Here is an 18,719-nt window from a genome sequence, read left to right on the forward strand (position 1 = left end):
TTTCTTAACTTTCCTCACTCTTCTTGCATATTTATTTTTCTATAAGAAATATGAGAATCATCTTGTCTCAGTTTTAAAAGTGCTATTTGTATTTAATGTGATCATGTTAAATGTATAGATTAACGTAGGGAGAACTGATAGCTTTAGAATATTGAACTTTGGTCACCAAGTACAGCAAATACCTTTCTAATTTATAATTTTATCCTATTAAGCTAGTATCTGTCTATTCCTCTTTTGAGTTTTTGCCAAAAATAGATACTATCTTCTCATACCTTTACTTTTTGCATACAAGTGGTCACAGTTTTTTTCTTCATTAGTATGGTGACTTATGTGTATAGATTTCCTAGCATAAATCCCATTTATACATTCCTGGTATGAAACCCACTCAGTAACAGTCATTATTACTTTAAATAAACTGCTATGTCCTGTATGCTTGCTATTTTAGTTTGGACTTTTGCGGAGAATCTTGGATTACTTTTGACTGTTTCAAAATTCAAACTCCTAGCACTCATTTAGAATCCTTGAATAAATATGACAGGCTTTGAAAGTTTTTGAAAAGGGAAGAGTTCTCAGAATGCATGAGATAAGTGCATCATTGTGGTACTTGGATACTTTTAGCATTATAACACTTACTTAAATGTATTAGTGTTCATGTTTTTGTTTCAAAATAATTGTTGATTGATGCTGTTCATCTTGTTTATATGACAGGAACTTTCTGGCAAGGAGAAATAGGATTTTTTAAATTAAATCTTCTCAATAAGATGTGCTTATGTTATACAATATAGGTTGAACTTACATGGTCTAGATTTAGCAGAAAAAAAATTTAACCACCTGTTTCCATATAAAATTGTCTCAGGTCTCATTAATTCAGTTACAGAAGATGTTTTCCCTCTTCACAGGTTCAGTTTAATTTGCAGTTTACAAAACCAAGTACATCACTTGGAGATGTTCAATCAGGAACTATTAATCCTTGCTCCACTGATAAGGAAAAGTAAGTTCTTGACACAAAATTTAATGTTTGCAATTTTGAAAGTTTCCTTTCAAAAAAAAGTTTTTATCAGTGTTTGAAAGTTATGATATCCACTTACTTATATGACATTTTAAGTTTCTGATCAGTGAGATTTAAGTTTGAGTCACTTTTAGCTATGAAAAAGGTTTCTCGTATTTTTTAAAAAAAATGTGCGATAGATATATAGTAGAATTTAATATTTTAAAAAGATTTTCCTACACAAATGAAGAACACACTATTCTTGGGCAAGTAAAGAGAAATCTTTTAAATTCCTCACAGTTGGCTATTTTTTGTTTCCTGTTATAATGGCTATGTTTGTCTCTGGAAGCTCTTTGTTTTTCTGTTATGCTTACAGTGTAATCTGAGAAGTCAGCTAGGTAAACTGTTAGAATTCTTTGGTAAATAGGAATAAAATGGCTTGTGAGGTTGCCCCTTGGCCAAGCTAACATAAATAAGCTTCAGTGCCAATCTGTGACTTCTGTTTTGCCTACTCAGAAATTCCTTGCCTAGTTTTTAGATCTTAAGCAGGTTTTGCATAGTGAAGCTTGTTGAATCATGAGTTATGGCTAAGTAAACAATTTATATATGCAAACTTGTCTCTCTGAGTAGTCTTCATGTTTGTAATACTGTTTTCTTATCATTATGTTTCTTTATTTAAAATTTAATCAGTTTAAGGCCTGTCTGCTGGCCCTCATTATCATGAACTGTCACCATCCTGGTACATTGCAAACTACTGGCATGGCTCAGAGGCTTTGTATTCCAACTCTCTGGCCTTTATTCACTGCTTCCTCTAATATTGGCACCAAAATGAGTATTAAAATAGTTAATGTTGATGGGCCTCCCTTTTTTAAAAAGGTGAGAATTCTTTTAAGTTCTGAAATGTGTATGCTTATTATATTTAATCTCATACTTGTTTAGGTGGCAGAGCACCTGGAATTCATATTAATGGTAGAATACCATGATCTTTATATGTTTAACTCTATCATCTGCACACCAAGAACAATTTTACTTGCAGAAAAAATTGATCATATTTGTAGTACAAAATCAATCATGTGTCCATAAAATTAGGACTGTTCAGCTATTTTGAGTTTTTTTCTGTTTAGAATTGGTTTGTTGTCTTGTCAGCTGTTAATAAGTGGCAATGGGCATCAGAGGTTAAAGGAAAAATTAAAATTGAAAAAGACACCTATTCACCCACTTTATTTATTCTTTTCTGAAAATTGGGAAAAGACTATCATTTACTTTTAAAGATAAAATGTCATTGTTTTGCAAGAGACTTTAACTTCTTATAACAAGTGTACTGCTAGAGAACAAGTGTACTAGTGGACAGATTTCACAAGAAGGAATCTAGTGGTAGAAAGAGGAAAAATGTAACCAACAGACATGCCCCGTCCTCCTTTGTTTTTTTCAGAATTTCATATTTATAGTCACCTGACCAGAATTCATTATTGTACAATCTATATTGATATTTAATAACAACAACTTTGAAGCACTACAAAATTTTGAGGAGCTTTTGGTCAAAGGAGAAAGAAATCTTACTCGTTTTAAATATAGGATGTGATAGAAATTAAATAATATTCTCAAGGCATAATGTGTATTTTTCTTCTGTCATGTACCATTTATGCATTACTATTTAAAATTTTATAGTACTCATAAGAGTTATTATTTACCCTACATTCCTTTTTCTAGCTTTCTAATGTTATTTATTATAACTTACTCTCTACTGGGAAGTGTACTTTGGCTTATGAAGAGATTAAATTACTTGCTTAAGAACCCAGTGAAGAATATGATTTGTTTTGAACAAAGCTATATATATAATTTAGTTATCTTGTATATAGTATATGTATATATAGAGAGATTAAACACTCAGAGTTAATTACTAAAGAAAAAATTAAACTTTGTTAAAATAAGTAAATAATTACTATTTTCCTTTCAAGTGGTGAAAATTTAGGGCTGGAGTCCAAGTATCTGAAGAAAAGGGAAGATAGCATTCCTTTACGGGGGCTCAGCCAGAATCTGTTTAATAATGCAGGTGAGAAGACGTTTCTGAAATGGATCGTACACTGGTTTCATTAAATGTATTAGATACAGACTTACGTGATTATAAATAATCTTTTCTTGTCCTCATTTGCAGAGCATCAGAAAGATGGCACTGTAGGAGCATTACAGGCATCTTCAAAGCCCGCAGTGCTTCCTTCTGCGTCTTCAGCGTATTTCCCTGGGCAGTTACCGAACAGTTAGTCCTAGTATCATTCACTTTATTTTTTTTAATTTTTAGAAAGTTGCGTGGCTTAAAAATATAGTGACAGCATAGATCAAATCTTAAACAAGCAAGTTGACCTGAGCTGCTGTATTGGATTGGTTCCTTTCAGTACTGCTCTCATTTATGCAGTTGAGGGGAGCAAGTTTGTACTTAGGGATTGGTGAAGATTCTGAGCAAATGACACTCTGTAGTTTGGAACATGGTGTTTTATAGAATACTAATATGAATTTTATTAAACTAATCCTTAGACATTCTCAGAAGTTCTAAGGAAAGAGTTGAACCTTGTAAAAGACATTCTAATCATACTGAATATCTGGGTAAATTACAGCCTGTTCAGATGGAATAGTATGAAGCCAAAGAATTCTATCAATTCATTTTATCATTTTTATTAGTACAATAAAAATTTTAAATTTGCCATCGTAGAATTATGAGGGAAAATGATTATCTCCTGAGGTATCTGTATTGATATTTAAAGGGAAAAGTCCTAAAATTGCCTTAGAATGAAATAAATAAATCCTTCATAGCAAGTAAATATTTTCCTTGAAACCTTTAAATTAGCTTTTGAATAAGTATTAATTTTGATAAATTTACTGTAAAAATGTTTTGGACAGTCTATTTACATGACCACATCAGGGAGAAAGCACTGTGGCCATTTGAGCTTCAGAGTTTATAGGGTTTTAATGCTTCCTGGAAGTCTGCACTCACCCAGTTTTTTTCATTTGGAATTCTAGTTGTTACGCAGTTATATCTGTATTAGTGAAATTTTGTTTTAAAAATTAGTATTTATACAAAATCTTTACTATGAGACCATCATGAATTCTCATTTTTATATCAGAATGGGTTCATTTTCATGCTTGCTTAATACAGTAGGCAAAATGACAAACTGTAAGAAGTTACTAACTTTCTTCACTTCCCTATAATTACAAGTTTCAAACAAGAATTGCTCCTTGGAAAAAAATGAGGTGATTTTTAAAAAAACTCACCCAGAATCACAGGGTCCCATTTTGTTTTCTTGTTGACCACCATCCAGTAGAGTCACATTCTCTTGAGAAAACTAAATCAGTTTTTGTTTGTGGAGATTGCTAATGCTCATGTGATACTTAAATTACTTTCAAGGACCTTATTACACAGATGAGGAAAGAGACATTTCAAGATATTAATGACATACCAATGTTACTGGCTTCCATGGCAAGACAAAGAATCTTTGCTAATTTTTTTATGAAGACACAATATTGAGTCTTATGGTACTCTTGAAACTCTGCTGGCAGTTGTAAACCGTTTGAAACTAGGGAGCTAATCTGAAAAATGTAGTAACCATTGTTAGGTAGTGACATTTTATATACACTTTTTTTCCCCATCATTTAGATATACTACATTAGTAAGAATACTTAGTTACAGTAACTTGAAGGTACTCATAATCTGGAAACTTCTTGGCAATATTGGAATCCTTCTTGTAAATAGTATGTAATATAAGACATTGTGACAGGGTTTGGATGGGATACATGTCATATGGGTAGCTCTTTAAATATAGGTATCCTTTTTCCGTATCTACACATGGAAAATTGGGAAAATTTCTGAAAGATAGGATAGAGATCCTTTGGATACCAACTTGGTAAAGACTTTTCTGGTATTAAATGTGTATGTACAGACTTGGGTGTGCTAATTAATGATTTGTTCTACCTCTTAAACTTTTGAAACTGTTTTGCTGTGTACAGTTGTACATGTGTTAATAATCAAAATGTTGCAGTCATGTATTTCTGTAAACTATGAGCTTTGTTAATAAAAGTATTAATATTTTGGGAATATGACATGTAAACAGTATATAAAAACAAATGATTGACCGCCAACATCTATATTTAGATTAAGTACTTCATTAATCTATGGGCCAAATTTTCATTTCTTTCCTTTTGTCTTTCTACAGTAGTATATTATTAAGCAAGGGAAAAGAAATGGATTCAAAGCAAGAAGGTATAAAGCTTTGATTTATTTGTTACTGTAAAATGATACAGTAACAAATAAAGCCAAAACAGGTAGGCCTTATAAGGGAATCACAGATCAAGACTTTCTTTAAAAAAAAACTCATTAAAATATTTAATTTTATTAACAATATTTACATTTCTTTTAAGACCTTATTTAACCATAGTGAATGTTCCAAGTTTAAAAAGCATTAAGCAATAACCACACACAAGATGAAAACAGTGTAAACTATACAATACTTTATGTACAATTTTTACAAAGTAACACTTTTTTAAATAATATAACTGGACACAAAAATATACACTTTAGAGAAATTCACATCAGTAATTGTATAAAGCTCTCTTCTAGGGTCCTGAAAATTTAGGACAAACATTAGCTCTGTAAATAACGTGTTACTGTGACAGTCCTGAAAGGCCACTATATATATTTATCTACATATAGATATCACATTGACATTTTCAAGGCTACCAGCTTTACTATATAATTTTTAGATTATGTATTCAAGTGTTGAGGTTCTTATGATTATGCAAACATTAAAAGAATAGTGGTATAAGTAGTTGGGGAACAAATTTGAGCCAGCATTTAGACTTACAGGCTCCAAACACCCCAATTTAAATTCTAAATGGCTGATATTTTTTCATTTCAAAAACAGTAGTGAATAATGTTAAAAATAAAATTACTACAAACAAGCTTGAAACATGATTCAGATTTAGTACAGTTTTCTTAAGAGTTTTGTTTTTAAAATGCAAACAATTCATTTACCATTTCTTTACTTTAGTGCATCTGCATTAAGGCTTTGAATTATTTGACCCAAGATTTTACAATATTAAAATCTGACTCAAGATTTTACAATGTTAAAACGAACAGGTCCACGCCATACTACCTACTCTGTCTCACTGCGAGTCGGCATAAATAGAATTAAAGCTCAACACCTGAAGGAAATGGTAGCAGAGACATTGCTAGTATCTAAGAAGTTACATATATAGTTTTTAATTTTAATTAAGGGATGTATAATAAAACAAACAGCTTAGTGGCAAGAAACTGGTGCTAATAAAACAAAAGGTTTCTTTTCAAAAGAAACTGTAACATCTTTGGAAAACTGTCCAGTTCGCTTCGGTTCTCTTTAGTTTCCACGGAGTTCATGCAGATCATGTCTTAAGACAATCTTAAAGTCCATGGCAGGTGGAAGTGGAATGTACATCCAGAACTACAGGTGAAAACTAAGACCTGGGTGCTGATAGAAAAGTCTTCCTGATTTCAGCTCACACATTTGTGTCCTGGAGTAAAGGTTCTTTGGCCTCTCCTGGCGCTTGCGTACTGTGGGGGTGGCTGTGGCTGCCACAGTGCTTTCTCCAGCTGCTGGATCTTAAGCTCAAATTGGTATGTTCCGGAATAAACAAGGCAACAAGCAGAGCCAGCAGTACTGAACAGGCTCCAAAGAGGAAAGGGGGGCCAGGGATGATGGAATTCTGAGGACGAAAAAGATAATCAGGATTTCTGCGTAAACATCTTAGCTGAGAAGAAACTGCTTATCTTTTTAATAACTAACTGCTGTGAGTTAAAAGCCAACGGCGCCTCTCCTTCATTAAAGCCCCAGTTAGAAAACATACTCCCTTTTTAGGAGAAAATAAACACTATCACACCTACAGAGTTCTGGGGAGATAACAGCTGACCCAAGAAACAGCCATAACATTTTTTTAAAACAGCACATGCAAAAAAATATACTGTCATTTGTAGCATAAAATCTGAACACATTCTGTAGGCCTTCACTTAATCTGTTCAAGAGGAAGCAGATTTCAAAAGTAAAATCAAGCACGTGACATTACATTACAATATTAACTACAGTAGCAGAATCAATTACCGTTTTCTTTGTTTAGTTAATTGTATTCTTTAGTGACCGAAAGTAAGGGCACCACATATAATGCCTTTACTATGAGAAGAACCAAACAGACCTCTCTCCTGGCCCAATTACATTCATTTTTAGCAAAAACTTGCATCGCCAGTTTTACCTGTGTAGAGCCCACACATTCTTTTTTATTTAAAAGTAGTCTTAACTGGTCAGAAGATTAGTGTAGAATTCTGCTAAATACAAGGAAACTGATGAGTTGCTTGTACTGGCTGAAATGACGACGATGTTTTTCAGTTGTGAGGGGAATATAGCGGGCACGTGAACCAAGACGTTTGCCAGCACCCAATACGGGGAACCCTAACGCTCCGGTGGTCTCAGATGAGAAGCAGGCAGTCGTGCAGACAGGTGGTGGTTCCCCGTGCCACACGGTATCGTGAGACAAAGTAGAATATATAATTTTTTAACTACCCAGGGGAGAAAGGATGCACAGCCAATTTTACAGAGTATGCAGGAGGACACAGTCCCTTAGGTTTGGGGTTCTAAGTGTTTTTATTCAGTCTAAAGTTGTAAGACTCTCAAAAGCTTTAGTGACCAAAAATCATCTTTCAATCCAGCCAAATGAAGTACACTTTTATCACATATCTGAAGAATTACCTGTTCAAAGTGGTGCTGTGGGCTTGTGTTTGTTCCCAAGTCTGTTCCTGTCATTGGCAGTTCTTTAAGTTCCACGTGAAATATGTAGAAAATGAATCCATAAAGAGCTGGTCCCAGACCATTGCACAGTCCTCGAATTCCTGTTATCATTCCTTGAACGACGCCTGAATTGTTTAAACAAATTACTTAGTGTACCATTTATTTTTTCCTAGCCCAGAACTGAAATCATTTATTCTAAAACCAAAGTTTCTATCAGACACTAGCAACTTACTTATGCAATGGCATGAAAAATTACTTAGAAGCCATCAGCTCTACAAAGTTCAGTGAGCTTGTCTGATGCACACGTGGGCTCAGGTAGGCCCAGGCACGCATCTAGCAAGCGGGCAGAAGCACTTTCTTTTCTTGGAAACGTCTCCTGGCTCAAAACCAGGCATGAGTTCATAAGCACAACTGTTACACAAAACTGTCCCCAGGTAGCTGCTTAAGACCTCAGTTAGTCAAATACAGTCCCTTTTTACAGAGTTTGGTTTTGTTTATCTCTGGGATCTTCTCCCAAAATGAAAATGCAACTCGCTTTGGCCACAGGCCTTTCCTCAGTTACCAGCCAAGTGACCGCTGGCACTCGTTTGTAACACCCCTCTTTTTCCTTATGACTACATTAAAACATAGGCTTTTCAAACAATTATTCCTCATGTGTTAGCATTTTAGGAATTAAAGTGTTCCTGCCACAAAAGGGTAAGACAATAGTAAGTTTTCTGTATGTCTTTAGATAGCTAAAACGTGACATTTTAATGAAAGGGTTATTTTCTGTCCCCAAGGTGTCCAGCACATCATAGCAAGCACGTAATAAGTAAACGGTTAGTGAATATAAGGTGGCCAACCTTCACTACGTTTTCTAGCAAAAGACTAGACAGGAGCACATGTTCAAAGTGAGGCAAGGCTACATACACCCACCGAAGGGCAACACCCTAGAACCTGCTTTTCTTCTTACCAATGAAAACAATGAAAAATCCTCTGCGAGAAAAATCCAGCGAGAACGCAGGGTTCGAGTGTCCTGTACTTTTAAATCATTGTCACCGGTTCCTGTCCACTCACCTTGTTGGTCGGCATCGGCAGTCCGCGAGACGAGCGCGCTGACGGCTGGGAAGGTAATGCTGGACATGGCTGCGACCGCCCCGGCCGCCCACATCATCCTGCAGCGGGAGCAGCAGAGCGAGAGCGCTGTTAGTCCCCACTGTCCCTGTCCGCGTCGAAGCCCACATTCAGAATCTAGCAACTGACGGGGAGACGGCTGTGGTGCCGGGAAAAGGAGAGCTGTGCTCGCCCTCCTTCCCATGTGCCTCCCAAGTCACTTAAACGCCTATCCCTGTTTACTCTTCTAGAAAGCAGAACTACAGCCACTTATTCACAAGAGTGGTGGGGGGTTCGAAGGCAGAACTGGGATGTCATGTATCACAACCGAACCGCAAAGTGTGTGGATATTATTACTGCAGGCCTGGGGGCGTTGAGAACCACGGATAACACACAGCAGGAAACGTCATTAAATGTTTTAAAACATTTGCTAATAACTTCCAGCAAGGTTCTCACAGGCTTGTGATTCAGCGTCATGAAATCACTGATTTGACCTAAATGTGCTGCTGGCTTGATGTTTAAGAAATGTTTTTGATAATTTAAATTATGAGTACCTCTTTGTACAAGCTAGACTGAAAAACAAAACGTCCATCGAAACACACTCTTGATGCTTACTCATACCCAAGTCCAAACAGATGGCGGCTCAGTGAATGAGACACCACTGCAAACCAAGGCGTCCGCGGCAGCCTGGCGTCCGCAGCACCGCTGCCATCGCCTCCCTGCGGGAACCCAGACTGGCAAGAAAAGCAGAGCGCCTTCCCGGCGTGAAGCCGGGACCAAAACTACTGGACTCTGCCCCGTGCCTTCTGGGTTGCCATCAGTTACGATCACTGGTGTTACTCAACCTTTTTTTCCCCCCAATCAGAAAAATGAAAAAGGCAAACAAGGCTACCTCTCAGGGCCTTATTGCTTTGGGATTACATGTTTTTTCCTCACAGACTGATCTGGACTAAATACTCACTAGAGATTCAAAAACTCAGTAAGCTCATTCAGAAACCCAACCTGTCTCTCAGGTATAAAACGTCACTTTGCTATTCTCAAGCCACTCTAGAGTATACAAATAATACACCAGTGAGAAATTTGTGTCACATACATTTTCAGAGAAGAAAAAGCATACTAAGACAGATAAAGTCAGCCTTAGTTGAGAAGCAAATTAAGAAATACAAAAAAAATGACAAAAATATTTGTCAATTATACCTCAATAAGGCTGGAAAAAAGAAAAAGGCAAACACCAGAATTAAGGAAATTAAAATATTTGCACCTACCAAGGCTCTGAACCGAAGCCATACCACGCCAGCTGTAATATTTGAAATCCCAGACCCAATAAAATGGTGTTCTTGTTTCCAATTGACCTCATAAGCAAACTCAAGACTATGGTCTGGAAAATAAGAAAAACCAAAATGGTTTATTAAAATAGAATAAGCTTTTTAATACTGAAAAGGAAACAATATTTGGTAACTCCCTTCAATCTATAATATAAAAGGACTATTATTTACCACTTCTCTACATTTTGGCTTTTTAGCAACAATTGCCCTGATAATTGCTAAAACCATTACTCCAGGTTATATAAGCAGATGAAAGGTTCCTCTGCTGATCCAGATTCAGGGAAAAAGTTAGAAAACTGAAAATAGAAAAGGTGCACTTTGTGTTCAGTCCTCTTCTACTGAGGACCACTTAAAATCAGAAATAGTGAACAGTAGGGTCAAAAGTTCTAACTCGTGGCTTGGAGATCCCTGTTATGTAACAGCTTTAAAAGAGTTTTCACAGGTCCAAGTTAATCCAAAACGCTTATTCTCCTGACTAAAAGAAGACTGAAATAGTACAATTACTCATATGTCCTTCACCTAAATGAACCTGTCCTGTTGCTGAAACCATGATGCTTCTGTGAATGGTAAATCAGTTTAACAAGTATGACTTGGGAGCAGCGTAGTGTAATAACTAAGAACACACAGCCTTTGGGAAAACAGCCTTAATCATAATCTTGGCTCTAACTGTGTGACCTTGGGCAAGTCACTTTACTCTGAGATGCAATTTGATCTCTTACAAAATGGTGGTTTAACAGTACCTGTTTCACAACTTTGCCATGTGAGTTAAAGGCAATGATATACTTAGCATTGTGCCTGGCACAGAAAAACCATTTAATACACAATATTATGAATTGAGTGTTCTTGCTTTTCCTTTTCTTTCAAAGCTAATACAAATTCAGCAATAATCTGGGGGCATTAAAAATTATTTTTTGCTATTCAAATTAAAATATTAAATATATCCCTTAAGACAGCTGGTAAGTCCACAGAAGAAGTGAAAATTCAGTAAATCATTATTTGATGACTGGCATACTCCTAAGCTCTCAATTATCAAGTATAAAACTCTCTAAATTGAGACATGTTTAATCAGATTTAATCACAAATAAGCCAGTGGAAAGCAAATGAAGATTCTTTTAAGAATTCCTGAACAACTAAGACTCACAGCTTTCTTCTCTGAGACTTTCCCGTAAATCAGGCGAGGGTAAATAAGGTTGAGTTCCACAAGGCATGGAACCTTGTTGGATCGCATTCCTCAACAACCACAGACACAAAAGGGGACTCACCCAGCCGTCAGCAAAAACTTCCTGAGTACACGACACTCTAAGTGGGGACTTCGGTTTTCTCCCAAGGGCAGGGGCTTTTTTCTCATTTATCTTTGTATCCCCAGCACCTCCCATAAGTTCCTAAGTATTTATGGGAAGGATGCTTGATTTTAAATGTCACCATATTCTCAACTCAGTGGTAATAATGGCGCAAATTACTTACTTTGTATATAGAGTGTGCTAGACAGGAAAAAAAAATCAGTGTCCCCTGATTCTGATTTTAAAGATGAGAGAACCAAGTCCCAAAGGTTAAAATGATGTATGACTTATCCAAGATGACACAGCTAATTAATAGTTAACTGATGTCAACTTTTGGTCACTCAGTAAACAAATATTTGCCCAGTTCCCACTATATCCAATGGCTATTCTGGGTCTGAAGGCACTGATCCAGGGACAGTGAATAGGTCAGAGTACTGGTCAGCACTTAGATTACCTCCTAGTAGAGGAAAGCGGGCATAAGCATACTTACTGAACACGGGAATTCCAGGCCTGAGCTGCTATGAAGAAAATAAAGTAGGGCAGTGTGATAGGGGTGCTGCTTGAACCAGGATGTGTGGGGAAGGCCTCCCCAAGGTGACGTCGGAGGTGAGGGCTGAATGAGGACGAGGAGGAGGTAGCCATGTGAATATCTAGACAGGTAGGGGTGGATCTGGAATGCCCTGGATCTGGAATGTGTTCAACAACTCGGGGAAAGGAGGAAAATGAGGTTTTGTCAAGAGACTTGATTTTATTCTGGTTGCAACAGAAAGTGAATATTAAACAAGTAAGCACTCATTACATTTCCACTTTACAAAAATTACTCTGCCGAGTCTCGAATAAGCTGTAGAGAGACAAGTACGAAAGCAGACAGACCAGATGGAAGCTACTGCCCTGGCTCAGACTAGGCTCCTAGAAACGCAGGTGGTGAGAAATGCTTTGATTCAAATGTATTTTGGAGCGAGACGTGAAAGGAGATACCATCTGATGGGCTGGATGTGGGGTAAGGAGAAACAAACGCATCAAGGATGACACCAAGGTTTCTGGCCCAACCACCAGGAGAACAGTGATGCCACTGAACGGGATGGGCAGCACAGGGTGGAAGGAATCCAGACTGTGGCCGGGGCCACGTCAGGTCTGAGATGTCCAGCAGGTGGGTCCAACAGGAGCTCAGGGACTGGCTTGGTATCTATCAATTTGGGAGTCACTAGAACACAGAGGACTAAATGACAGCACTGAGGGAGAGAAATGTGTGGAACTAACCACAGCCACGAACTCCTGCAAACATTTATTTAGTGCAGATGTTACAAACTCATGCCTACTGGTGCCACGGAAACGAAGGGGCCTATGGCAAACCAGACAGTAAGGGCCCCAGGGGGCCAGCGATTGTCTGGCTCTCACTGGAAGGCTGTATTCACGTTACCAGATCTCAGTTTGGGAGGAGAAAGTACATTTCCATAGTTTCATGTAACATCTCCCAATTTTTCAATGCTTACTTTTTAAAGGTTTTAAATCAACATGGGAAAAACCAATCACCTCTAATTTAGCACCTACTGGGCTGCAGGCACTAGAGAGACCAAGACAAATGTGACACAATCCTGCCTTCGCAGTCTTCCCAGAGCTCTACTGGAGCTCACGATCGACTGAGGCAAAAACCACCAGAAATGGAGAGTAAAATTCAGAATACAATGCATTCTGGACCATACACCCGAGTTCCCATGGGAACTGAGAGGAGGGCCACTTCGGACGGCGGAAGCAGGAGGTAGTAGGCGCAGCAGGAGGAAGGCACGCACGACGCACGCACGCGGGCGTCAAGGAGCAGCTCCGGGCAGCTCCGCGCTGCCGCGGAGCAGAGTCAGACGCTGGGCTCAGTTCACTGACTTGAGGGGGGAAAGGGGACAAGTCCTTCTCAACTGTATACTTGACATAAACGAGAATACAAGATAATTCTACCTCTGGGGCTATAAATTATTCATAATATTTTAATTCATGTAATGACAAAGTGTAATTACCAGTATTTACATGCAGACTACATACTCCTATCCACCTGTTTTTGAAGTTCAACTCATCTTCTTTTAGAAATGTGATTTTTTTTCATCTCAAAAACTGTGTTTCTATGTAGACCCCCAAAGCCGAATGGGCATTTAAGTCCTGTATCCCGCGTTTCTCTGCACGGCATCCGCTGCGCCACGGACGCTGGCTGGTGGGGGGTCCTTCCTTCCCAGACTCCAGCCCTCACGCTGCGGCCGCCGCTGCGCTCCCTCCAGTACAAACCTGACCACGCCCCCTGCTGGGTTTCCAGGTCTCTGCCCTCCCAGATTCTGAGCCCTTATCGACTGTTTGCCATCTTGCATCCTCTGTGCGCCAGATGCCAGCTGAGCAGAGGGAAACTTTCCCCTAAGGCACCTTTAGCTCATCACTCACGCAGTCCACAGTGTGACTGCTCAGATTACTAGCTGCCTACCTACAGCTCCCATGCTCATTTAAGTATGAAATGAAACTTAAGACCTTACAGCTATTAATCTCTTAAGTATCTTTACAATAAATGTTAGCCTGTTCTCTTTAAGATCTAAATCTTAAATAAATATTGCAAGTCTCATCTCAGCAATATGTGAAAAAGACAAGACATAACGAGCAGGTTGGATTTATCTCAGGATTCAAGGTCGGTTTAACATTTGATAATTGATCAAGCTCTATTCTATTTCTGCACTTTCCTTTGTGCTCAGAAAGGTGTTTTTTTTTCTTTTTTTTTTTTTCAAAAGCTGTTTTTATATATGGGCAACAATGTATTTTCCCCCAAAGCACATTTCTAATACCCAGGAGTAAGTACTTAAATGCAGTGTTTTTCCAGATAAAAGATTTTAAGGATAAAACTGAGTTAGAAATAGTACTAATACTCAGTGCCACATGTATGCATCTGTGGGGCCATGGGGGAAGTACATTACAGAATATAAATTTGAAGTTTCTCACTAAACCTACCAGAAATTCATAAACGAGAGAGCTCTGGTCTCTCTCTACCTCTTGGGATTCACTTCCTGACACTCCCTTGCTCACTCCACCAGAGCCTCCCTGGCCCCTGGCCATTACGAGCCAGCTGCGGCCTCTCGGGTTGTGTTTATGTTCTGGCCGCTCAGAAGTCTCTTCCTCCAGCTGTTTTCGGTGGCATGTTCTTCATTCCTTTGGGTCTCTGCTCAAATGTCACTTGTATCAACGAAGCCTTCCCAGTCCTCCCATAGAAAATAACACCCAGCCATGCTCTGTATCCCTTGACTCCTTTTCTCTAGCGGTTCCGTTACACCTGATATGTTCATATTGACATGTTTATTAATCTGCTTATCCCACAAGAACGCAAACTTTACCATAGCAGGAATTTAGTTATGTTCACTGCTATATCCCAAGTGCTTAACGCATGGCAGCTATTGAACATGTACTGAATGAAATCAGCAGTAGAACAAGAGTAAGATATATAAAATTTCTGATTTTATACAGGTAAATACTCTAGTGTAAATCAGTCTTTCTGGTTCATACATCATATACTGAATATGTGTCAGTCACCAAAATCTGATCAACACTGACTATACTAACAGAATTGTGTTTTTGAACCTATAAACATCTCTCCCTCTAACTAAAAAGAAACTTACCTGTGCAATAATGGAGAGAATGCCAAGGACCGCTATGAATGCTGCAACACTTTCCGGTGAAAATTTCATTATCTAGGAGGTTTCCGGAAAAAGTAACATTAATAAAAAAGCACAACAAATATACTGATGCAATTACTTGTACATTGATATTAAATGGACCCCAAAAAAGCAAATGTAATTCATTAAAAAAAATTTATTTTTAATGGAGGTACTGGGGATTGAACCTAGGACCTCGTGCATGCTAAGCATGCACTGTACCACTGAGCTCTACCTTTCCCCTACAATTCATTTATAATCAAAGAATTCCTCAGAGGAAGAATCTGGTTTATCACTGAAAACCAAAATTATAGTAAGTGTTAACATACTGAAAATAACAGCTGTTTAATTCAGATTAAGTAAATCTAAATCCCTTAATTTAGATTTCCTAAACTGGAGACAGCTATCAAGCACTCAAAATCCATTTTACAAATAAATATTGCACTGTGTTGTGCTTTTTACAGGTACTGATAAAGGTGACTAGTAAGGTTAGTGTCAAGGAGGGAAAAACGACTGCCCTCATTTTGGCTAGCTGCTTTCTCACATACTCTCTCAATCACAGAGACTGGAGCAGGTAAGTGGATTAAAACATCCCATCACCTCTGTAAGCAGCACATAAACAAACTCAAACCACGTACACTGACAGGAAAACTAACCTTTTCTACGAAGCCAAAAGTCTTAATAGAAATGCATAAGGAAGGTCAGCCACACTAGACAGGAAGTTAACTCTAGTGGGCCATTAAAAAAAATCATAGCCATTTGTAAAAGTCTCCATTACTGTAGCTCTCTCAAGATTAAATATTCTTTTACTGCAGCACTCAACAAAGAAAGAAAAGTCCACCTTGGTAGGACAGAACTGTACCTGTCTGAGGTATAAAAAAAAGCTGGAATATTGGCCCGCCTCCGGCAGGTAGGAGAGGAACACCGTGATGCAGATGAGCAGCACTATGGAGTCCTGGCCCACTTTTTTTAAGGACTAGAACAAGAAGATGACTTGATGTTAGGTTTTACATCAAAACACTGACCTAGTCGTACGAACATGCAGAGAAATCTTCTGGCAGTGCGCAGACAGACACCTAGCTGTCTTTTTTTCTTTTTCTTTTTTAAATTTATTTCATCCTCCCCCGAACTATTCTGAAACGGACTGCAAAATATTTTTTTAAATCCATCACAATGTTTTCCCCAAAGAAACATCCACAACAAAACATTACTGCTGCACTGAATCACACATTCCTTTTTTAAGCAAAGAGAAGGAAAAGGTGCAGACTTACTGCAAAGGGGTCAGCCTGTTCCCAGGAAATGGGTGCCCCCCACGATGCCGGCCGCATCTTCTCCGGCAGTGACTCTGGCACAGCAACAAGGATAAAGCAAATATCCAGCAAAGCTATCGCTGTAGCCAGGACCACCACCAGGCTGTCCCCGTACACTCGCCCAAGGTAAGCGCCAATTGCAGGGCTGGTTACCAAACTTGCAGCGAATGTTGCTGAAACCTGCAACACATCAAGGTCAACAGAAAGCTATCAGTCAGGACACCTTGGCTCCTTCACTTCAGCACCTCAGAAACTCTGACTTATGCCCGCCCCCCCCACCGCACCCTGCCTTTCTTCTTCCTACCTGGGCCATTTTCTTTATACTCTCTTCTTTTGCAGGAATAGAAACGAATTAGATTCTTAACTAAAAAATATGTAATCAGCTCTAAGATAGTGGCTTCAAACTTAATCTTTTAAGATTTGGTGCCCTCTGTCCAGATAAATCTTACTCACAAATTTGTAAGTAAAACAGATTTAAAAATAAACAAAAAGTGTTTTAGTTGAGAAAAGTTGGGGGCCTGAAGTGCAGCCAAAATGCCCCCTCCCTGCCTCCCCTGAGAGCCTCCACCCACCCTCAGTGCTCTGTGAAAGAAGCCTAAATCGACACTCGAAGGAAATCCAGTGTCACTGTGATTTTCCCCCCCAATATGTAAATTAAAATTAAGTGAATGTTTACTGTGATACATATTTAAGACTTGCTGAAATAAAGCTTCGAGACTTTGAAGTATATCTTTTCGTCAGGAACTGTGTTAAGCTGCAGCACAAAACTGAACTAGGTCATCTTAGGTGGCAGGGTGCGGAGGAATGGGCTCGTCCATCCTCAGCATTGAGCACAACGCTAACCATGCCTCTAAAATTCTGAGGAAGCCCATACAAGTCTGGTGAAAATGCAGATTAAAGTAGAGAAGACACAGGTGGGAAAAAACTATTAATCCTATTAATCCCAGACATATCTGGCTTCCTGGACAAAGTGGTCTGCAAATCAGTAAATGTGATAGCAGGGAACACCTGATAGAGACCACACTCCTCAGAGGATAATTAGAAATTAATGTGGGAGGTGCACAAGCTTCTGCTCCCTACTCTGTGCTTTATTCTGTTTCTATGCTATTTATGACTTTTGCATGGAGGATTTAAACTTCACAGGAGGTCATAGTTTTAGTTGTTAATTATTAATAGATGCTCAAGATAAGCAATTCAATTTCCAATGGTCAATTATTTGACAAGTACATCAAATTCTAGTAACTAAACATCTAGCTACCAACCTAAATGTTTATCAGCTGGTGAATGGAAGAACAAAATGTGGTATAACCCACATGATGGAATACTACACAGCAATAAAAAGGAAATACTGACATCAGCATGGATAAATCTCCTACGATTATGCTAAGTGTAGACACAAAAGACTTTATTTTAGATTATTTCATTTATATGAAATTTCTATTGAAAGCAAACTACAGAAACAGAAAGTAGACTGGTGACTGCCTGAGGTTGGAGGGGTGTTCTCACAGCCACTGGAGTCTGTGAATCAACAGAGCCTTTGGGGCTGAAAGGCACGGCCTAGCTCTTCCTCCTCTTCAAGCCACATCAGGGTTCTTTAACCCATTTGCTTGTATCTCCTATTTCTGTGGCTAAAGAAACACCAGAAGGAAACCATACACCAAAGCTAAGAAGTCAAGTTTGCTGAGGAGGTTTGGGAGTGAGATGAAAGGAGATGATTAATTCTGAGTTACTGGAGCAGTATCTCTGGACTCCCTGAGCAGCGTCTTTATGTAAAATGAGGACACTTATACCGCTTACCTCATGGAGTTGGTAAGCACCAAATAAAGATAAATATGGGCAAAAAAACCAAAAACCTGCTTGTCCCATTTTTGCTGAAACTCACCACTGTCCTACTTCTGGCTATCTAATAATGATTTGTTATCTATTTTGTTTCTAGACTTAACAGAAACAGACTATACTGCCCTTAAATATAAACAGTGTTTAGTTTGGCAAACTATGGCTTGTGGGCCAAGTCTAGGTATAAATGTTTCTTCCACGTGGAAAGAGATGTAAACACACACCCACAAGCAAAATAAAGAATACGCGAGGCAAATTTGCCGTGAGCAGTAAAGTAGCCACAGAGATCCAACACACAGTAAAGTGAATACAGATAAACACACTGAACTGTATAACTCCGTAGTAACTACAGCAACAGCAGCACTCATACTGCAGTGTACAACTGTATCAAAGGAACACGCTGTGCACCTG

General features: G+C 38.5%; 2 protein-coding genes across 3 annotated transcripts in view; one reads left to right on the plus strand and one right to left on the minus strand.

Moving 5' to 3' along the window:
* Positions 1–5,075, plus strand: part of SASS6 (SAS-6 centriolar assembly protein) — a 37,435-nt gene extending 32,360 nt beyond the window's left edge. For both annotated transcript variants that reach the window (XM_006197359.4, XM_031680392.2), the window contains 3 exons: positions 900–991; positions 2,947–3,041; positions 3,144–5,075. In XM_006197359.4, the coding sequence (XP_006197421.1) occupies positions 900–991; positions 2,947–3,041; positions 3,144–3,250 (294 nt within the window). In that variant the 3' untranslated portion in view covers positions 3,251–5,075. The remainder of the gene's footprint in view (positions 1–899; positions 992–2,946; positions 3,042–3,143) is intronic.
* A 263-nt stretch (positions 5,076–5,338) lies between these two features.
* MFSD14A (major facilitator superfamily domain containing 14A) overlaps positions 5,339–18,719 on the minus strand; it is a 34,215-nt gene continuing 20,834 nt past the window's right edge. The window contains exons 6-12 of the mRNA XM_072968130.1: positions 16,434–16,652; positions 16,025–16,138; positions 15,127–15,198; positions 10,149–10,261; positions 8,848–8,945; positions 7,753–7,916; positions 5,339–6,718 (exon numbers count right to left, since the gene is read on the minus strand). Of these exons, the coding sequence (XP_072824231.1) occupies positions 6,512–6,718; positions 7,753–7,916; positions 8,848–8,945; positions 10,149–10,261; positions 15,127–15,198; positions 16,025–16,138; positions 16,434–16,652 (987 nt within the window). The 3' untranslated portion in view covers positions 5,339–6,511. The remainder of the gene's footprint in view (positions 6,719–7,752; positions 7,917–8,847; positions 8,946–10,148; positions 10,262–15,126; positions 15,199–16,024; positions 16,139–16,433; positions 16,653–18,719) is intronic.

This window comes from Vicugna pacos, chromosome 9 (genome assembly GCF_048564905.1).
Source record: "Vicugna pacos chromosome 9, VicPac4, whole genome shotgun sequence".
Lineage (NCBI taxonomy): Eukaryota > Metazoa > Chordata > Mammalia > Artiodactyla > Camelidae > Vicugna > Vicugna pacos.